Below are 7,888 nucleotides of genomic sequence, written 5' to 3'. Positions count from 1 at the left end.
TTGCTTATGGTATTGTTTCAGTTGTTTATTGTTGTTTACAGGTTCGGGCCTCGTTTCCCGGCCATGTCAGGTTGCTATGACAAAGGCCTGCGTTGCATAGCGATGGAGATCGCCAAGCAGCTGGGCGTGGCCGGCATCATGCAGGAGGGCGTGTATGCCATGGTAGGTGGACCAAACTTTGAAAGCATCGCTGAGGCCAGACTGCTGCATCGACTCGGGGTGGACGCTGTCGGTAAGAGTCTTACAGGTCATTCAAATCTAACGGCTTTATCCTCTGAGGGGCAGGAAGTATTTGGGGGGGGGGGGGGTTTATGCTGTTAGATAAAATCATCATACTTTATAATGGATTATTCATTTGTAAACTGGGTCATATAAACTGACAAACAGGGATGAATATGTAGATTTTGTTTGTTTAAATTTATTACATTTGTTGTATTATGGTTATCTAAGGCTCTGTGTATGTTTAATTTACACTGGTTTACATTATAAATTAGCCTTTTATATGAGGTTAATATGTTGTGCAGCTAGATGCTGTTTACACACTGAAATGTTTGGTTTATCAATGTGGTAGTGGTCAACACAGTAGTGGTGCCAGTACTGTTACTGTTAGAGTAACAGTGTAACACTGTTACTGCTGTTACTGTTACTGTAAGAGTAACACTGTTATAGTACACAGTTTTATCAAGTCATGTGACCCGTCTCAGTAACTTCAGGTGTTGTGTCTTTACAGGTATGAGTACAGCTCCTGAGGTCGTCGTGGCGACTCACTGTGGTCTGAGAGTCTTCGGCCTCTCTCTGATCACCAACAAGGTAAATGCACCAATCAATAATCCATTAATGTATTAATGGATTCTGACTAATCAACTCCTTAATGAGATTGATCAAATTAACCTTCTGGGGTCAATTTGGTAGCTTTTTGATTGAGTGATCGACCACTGATTGATTGATTGATCTGCGATAGGTGGTGAAGAGTTATGAGGACTCAGGCAAATTGATTGATTGATTGATTGATTGATTGATTGATTGATTGATTGATTGATTGATTGATTGATTGATTGATTGATTGATTGACACATGTGACACATGGTAAAGGGCTACAAGGACACAGATTGATTGGTTGATTTATTAGCTAATTGATTGATTGATCTGTGATAGGTGGTGAAGAGTTATGAGGACTCCGACAGATTGATTGGTTGATTTATTAGCTGATTGATTGATTGATTGATCTGTGATAGGTGGTGAAGAGTTATGAGGACTCAGACAGCGTGAACCATGAGGGCGTCCTGGAGGTCGGTCGCCTGCGCTCTCACACAGTGCAGCAGCTGGTGACCGAGCTGATCAGCAGGATGGAGATCAATAACAACACCAATAATGCTGTCTGAACACACACACATACGGGCTGTATATATTCAATTGTTGTATTTGCAACTTTGTTAGAGCTTTCTCTGATTTTCTGTTTTTCACCCTTCATGGTGTTGTTTATTTTTATTGTAATAAAAACTTTATTTATATCAACATGGTGCCTAATAATCCTCCATCAGGGTAAATTTGAATGTAAGTATGCATTTATGATATTTTACATTAATCCTACAGATTAATATAATGACAACGGCTGTGTTTGATGGTGCTTTAAAATATGAGACAAAGTTTTTTTTTTAAAGATTCTTCTCTTGTACATTGTTCCTGTTGAATCATGGGATTTTATTTTGTAAAACTTCCTGAACTGCATTAAAACTGATTAAAACATTCTGACAAACCCCCTGCTTCCTGTTTCCTGTTTTTGCAGCTGCAGTTCCTCTAATGTCCACTGGAAAAAAACACAGACTTACACAGACTACAAATACGGTCAATACAGTTTTGCTCTTCCAGGGACAATAAGCTCATAAATAAGATGAGGAAATAGGCCACCAAAGGAAAGACCAAAGGAAACCAATAAATGGTATTTTGATTTTGAAACGACGAATCATGAAATGGCAAATAAGAAAACATCTTGAAAAAGACAAGACAACATCACAGAATGTTTTTGCTCTAGAGGACAGAATAACTGTATTTTCCCTTGAAAATGCAAATCATTGTGGTTACAATTCAATCTGTACTATGGAGACTAGAAGCACCTGAAAGCAGAATAGAGACAAGAGAAAGAGACATAATCTACTTAAAGCAGCGTATTTATTGTGAAGTTCCTCTTTAAAGTTTTCTTCTTCAAGACGCTGACAGAGTAGAAAGGTGTCCAGTCTGAGACAGAGACAGAATATTCCTCAGTTGAAATGATGGTCAGTTCAGTGTTTAAATCCAGTGTTTTGGAAATTCTGATTGGTTCAGAAATTCAGCAGATTAGAATGTTTTCTTTCGACAGGAGGTTTAACCTGATAACTGACTTCACAGTTATTATTTAACTGATTTCCTTCCAACTACAGGATCCCAGCCAGAGATAACAGTAAGTTAAACATACACATCAATACATGCTGGAGGAATAATGTTTCACAATGACTGTTAGTTGTACAGAACATATCACTATGACTTCATGTCCCACCAGCCCCAATATGAAACATGATTTATCTGTTATCTGAGCCTTAGCTGTTGTGGAGCTAAACATCTAAATTAGATATAGAGGAAACCTTTCTCAGGCAGAATTTCTCTTTGTTTTTGTTTTATTTTGATTTGTCTTGTTTTGCTTTTTCTCACCTTAAAAATAGTTTGTTTTTTTTACGAGCTGCTGTTTGACTGAAACAATAGTGATGGGCGATGACAAGGTCCTGGTTCAGGGCTAAAAACCAGCCAAGGCTGAATGAGATGAATGATGGCAGAGGCCCTTTGAGCTGTTCTTATTCATGGTAGCTTAAAGGTGGAGGTTCAAACACCACTTTCTGAGGAAGACTGCATGATACAATCAAAAGCTCAAGGACTAAATGGACCTTGTGGTAATATTATTTTCTGGTGGTTCCAAGATCAAGAATAAACTCTAAATCTAATGTTAACCTACATTGTTTTCCAGAAACAGGTGTGTAGGTTTCAGGAGCCCATCGCTGCCCCCTGTTGTTCGGCGTCAGTGTGACAATGACCCAGATGTGGACTTCTGCACTCTTCTTTGTGTCCCTGCTGGTTCTGCTGCTGGTGCTGATGGTTCTGCTGGTTCTCTGCTGGATCCTCAGACAAAGCAGAAGCAGGTAAGAACCCGAAACTGCCTCATACAAGCATCTGCAGCTCAAATTGACTTTAAAACGCAGCATCAACATTTTTCCAAAGTATATTTTTATTCACATTTGGCCGATTGTTTGTGTGATGTACTTTTGAAGCTCTTTGAGTTTAGAAGCGCTTCTGAGTGTTTTGATTCCTCAGAAACCTCACAGAGCTGAAGCTCTCAGCAGGACAGCCTACTGGTGTCCTTACCATCAGAACTGATCCAGGCCATGCCCCCCAGTTGCTGGACCGCCTGCTGGATCGACTATTTCTCCAAGAGGAACCCAGAGCTGAACCTCAAGAGGAACTTGGAGGAGAATATGGACCTCATTCTGGATCAGACCCAGATGTTTCAGCAGCAGCTTCTCTCAGCAGAGGTAGGTGTTACTGAATATTCAGCTGGAGCAACAGCTGAAGCTGGAGTAAAAAAAAATGAGTTTAAAGGACTGAAAGACGAAGTGTCACGTGAAATTTGTGTTGACTGAATTGAAAGTTCTGAAATGAGTCCAAGAGTCTATGAAAGAGTCATCGTTGAAATGTTGGTTATACTGTGAGCTGAAAAGAGTAGAGGTGTCAGATGCATTCAAAGTGTTGAGAGGAGTTGAAATGTCAGCTAAATAGAAAATGTTATAAAGAGTTGGAGAGTCAATTAAAGTGCGATGACTGAGAGTAGTCGACAAGTTTGCTAAAGTACAAGGACTGAAAGGGGGATAGGAGCAGTTAAAAAAACGCTTTTTTTCCTAAAATTTTTATTTATTTTGGTACAGTTAATTTTACACTGATATCCTTCACCAGCTCCCTCAGCCACTCCTCCTCCTCCTCCTCCTCCTCCTCCTCCTCCTCCTCCTCCTCCTCCCACCAGTCAGGATCAAACCGATCACCTCGACCCTCAGCAGTTGGATGCATCCCAACATGCCTCTCTCTCCTCTCAGGGTGACTCCTCCTCATCCTGTTGCTCCGTCTCACAACTTTAGAGAGAAATAAAGCAATCAACTGTAATTTCTGTGAGGATTAAGGACTTTTATTTGATATGAATAACATTTAAACACACACTGACTGACTGACAACCTTGTTCGAATAAAGCTTAATGTTAATCCTAATGTTTAAAATATAGCAGAATAAAAGCTAAAACAAAATAAACATGTACACATATGTAGCAGCACTACAGCACTAACTGAACTGTTGGATTCGTTGCTGCAGCACAGTGTTGCAATTCCTCCAGCGACCATGTGGTGGCAGCAGAAGTCAATATTCTACATAACACAACTACTCACAAGTAACTATTAATATATTAAATCTACTAGATCCACATGGTTCTATGATGAATAATCCATTTCAGAGCTTTAGTGGTTTATTTAATAGAATAGTTTACAAAATTATTGTTGATAAAAATAGACTGAATATTTGCAAAGATTGTGGAAAGTGATTATTTTATTATTATTATTATTATTGAACCAAACAGAAAGGAGGTATAGGTAACTACAGGTCTGCACAATAAACATATAGCAGCCATGAATTTACAAATTATAGCAGGAACAGTATAAAATGAAATAACAGAAAACATCAGATTTGTAATGTCTTTAACAACAACAGAGAGCTTGTCTTTGTCTCAATTCAGCTGCTAAAGCATCCAGAGATATAACAACAACAATAGAAGAGGAAAATAGAGGATATAAAATATGACAATACCAAAGTACATAGAATAAATCAAAATCCGTAAATATCAAGCATGTAATTTACAATATCAAAATTTACAAGAGAGACATTAAAAGAGGGAAGTGCCATTAGATACAAAGCAACACACTGTATTATGTTGAAGTGTGAGATGATGTAAACTTATTGTACTGGGTCTTTATTGTTTTATGTTTTATTGCACATTCTGGGGGGAAGGAGTCAACAGCCAGAACAAGGATTAAACACAACGTGAGATGCAAATGTAAAAATGTCCAGCAAAGCCATAGTAGTAACAAAGCAGTACTTCCAAGGCCAGGCATCTTATAATTAACTAAATATATTACTTTGTGGGATGACGGGTCTGAAAATTAAACCACAAGTTCAGAAAAATTACTTTGTTTTCTGAAGCAACTAAAAATTAACAAAGAAACTGAATCTGAACTCATCTGATCAGTCAGTCAGTCAGTAACATCAGTCTGCCTGCAGAGGGAGTGATGGAGCTGCTGAGAGCATCTGGTTTTACTGATAAAGGGGGATTGAGTTGATGAGGAAACCCCTCCTCTGTTGATCTTTTTAAACTTTTAAACTGAGGGGGAGGATCAAATCTAAACATTTATGACATCCGGAGTTTCAGTAAGAGTACTCACTCTGACAAAGAGGAAGTTAAGTGTCTGTTTCATCTAATTTTCCATGTCTGCTCATGTGTAAACTTTGGAAACCCATTTCTGCCAGAAGAAATGTTTGAAAAGTTAAGTTATGTGATGCTAAATTAAAATGCTGCCTGACTCATGATTAGAAAATTTAAATACTATGAGTACTGGGGCTTCCATAGTAACCAGATCCAGAGTTCAAAAGATACTACAACAATGAGGTATGTGACTTCCAATAAGCTGGAGTATTAACATTTAAAAAAGAATAGTCAAAACCTGTACAGCAGAGGCTGGCCTTTAACCCTCAGTATGGGTGAAGCTCCAGAAACACTGCACATTCATGGATGTCCATGCATGTCTACATTGGCCATAATACCAGTTTTTTTATTGGACCCTCCCAGCCTGGTAAACTCAACACCTGGTACTGGTATATATCAATTAGTCTTACATCTGCCTACTAATTGGTAAACTGGTCCCTGTCAGCTGGCTAGTTAGCAAACAGGCCCTTAAGCTTACTATCATTAATAAAGCAGTATCTTTGGTGGTTAGTCCTCCATCAGCTAGCTAGTTGGTAAACTGATGTCTCTATCAATTAGTCCTTTTCCAGCCTACTAGTTACTAAACTGGTGCTTGTCAGGTAGCTAGTTGGTAAACTGGTATATGTAAGTTAATCCTCAGCTAGCTAAACTGGTGACTCTTCTGCTAGTTAAACTGATATTTTATTTTTTAACAATCAGTCCTTTGTGAGCTCGCTACATCAGTTGGTAAACCGGCGAGTCATCAGCTAGCAAGTAAACTGGTATTTTTTCATCAGTTGATCCCTCATCGACTTGGTAGTTAGTACCTTTATCAATTAGGTCTTCATCAACCCAACAGTTAGTAAACTGGTCCTTGTCAGCTAACGTTAGCAGGTTAGTACACTTGTCCTTTGTCAGCTAGTTTGTTAAACTTTTGTTGGTTAGTCCGTCAGATAGCTAGTTGGTGAACTGGTGATTCATCAGCAGCAAGTACATTGATATTTTCATCTATTAGGCCTTCATCAGCCTACTAGTTAGTAAACTGGTACTTGTCAACTAGTAAGTTACTACACTTGCCTTTTATCAGCTAGTATGTAAACTGGTGTCTTTGCAGGTTAGTCCATCATCAGCTAGCTCGTTGATGAGCTGGTGATTCATCAGCTAGCTAGTATGCTGGTATGTTCTTTATCAGTTAGACCTTAATCGGCTTGTTAGTTAGTAAACCACGGTCTTTATAAGTCCTTCATTAGCCTACCAGTTAGTAAACTGGTTCTTCTTCAGCTAGCTCATTTGCAAATTGGTATTGGTGTTGGTTAGTCCTTCATCAGTTAGCTAGTCAGTCAGTCAGTCAGTCAGTCAGTCAATTGGCGATTCATTAGCACACTGCACTGGTATTATTATCACTTAGACCTTCATCAACCTGCTAGTTAGTAAAGTGCTATTTTTGTAGACCTTTATCAGATAAACCTGTATCATCATTCATTAGCTAGTTAGATTAGTCAGTAAACTGAACCGGTCCTGCGTTAGCTAGCTGTTCCTTTATCAGTTGTAAACTGCTGGTTAGTTCATTGATCCTTTATGTTAGTTATCCTTTATCCGCTAGTTAGTAAACTGATAACATGATAAATAGTGCTGCATCAGCTCGGTAGTCATTTCCCTTCTTCCTCATTAGCCAGTTATGTTCTCTGTTATTCAGTATCAGTATGTCTTTAAACGTGTCATATATAGAAGTTTCTGTTTCTGTCTGTAAAACGCATCAAAGAACCTTTTATCACGCAATGTTTTCTCTGTAAACTAGTCTAACTTATCCTGACTGAAGGCTTTCAACAAGCCAAACTGAGTCTTGTCTTGGTCGAACAGGAAGTGACCAAAATGTTTCCAAAACCAACTCACCCTACACACTGATAACACAACACACATCCACACACACCCCTCACCCCCCTAACGCACGCACACACACACACACACACACACACACACACACACACACACACACACACACACACACACACACACACACACACGCTCCCTCCTCAGTTATCTGTTTCTCCTCTGCTGTCACTGACACACACTCACACTCACTCACACACACACACACACACACACACACACACACACACACACACACACACACACACACGCTCCCTCCTCAGTTATCTGTTTCTCCTCTGCTGTCACTGACACACACTCACACTCACTCACACACACACACACACACACACACACACACACACACACACACACACACACACAGAGGGAGGTAGACAACTCTGTGATTCCACTGCTGAATTTTTAACGCTGTTGTGGAACTTTTTTTTTTCCAGGCGGGTTACTGTGGCACCGGGGCTGGCTACTGTTACACTGACA

At 39.4% G+C, this 7,888-nt stretch overlaps 1 protein-coding gene across 1 annotated transcript in view; it reads left to right on the top strand.

Moving 5' to 3' along the window:
* Positions 1–1,622, top strand: part of pnp4a (purine nucleoside phosphorylase 4a) — a 6,261-nt gene extending 4,639 nt beyond the window's left edge. The window contains exons 5-7 of the mRNA XM_070959234.1: positions 42–232; positions 731–810; positions 1,236–1,622. Coding sequence (XP_070815335.1) covers positions 42–232; positions 731–810; positions 1,236–1,382 — 418 coding nt within the window. The 3' untranslated portion in view covers positions 1,383–1,622. The remainder of the gene's footprint in view (positions 1–41; positions 233–730; positions 811–1,235) is intronic.
* Positions 1,623–7,888: the final 6,266 nt, after the last annotated feature.

The sequence above is a fragment of the Chaetodon trifascialis genome, chromosome 3 (assembly GCF_039877785.1).
Source record: "Chaetodon trifascialis isolate fChaTrf1 chromosome 3, fChaTrf1.hap1, whole genome shotgun sequence".
Classification (NCBI taxonomy): domain Eukaryota; kingdom Metazoa; phylum Chordata; class Actinopteri; order Chaetodontiformes; family Chaetodontidae; genus Chaetodon; species Chaetodon trifascialis.
This window is presented reverse-complemented; position numbering and strand designations above follow the sequence as displayed.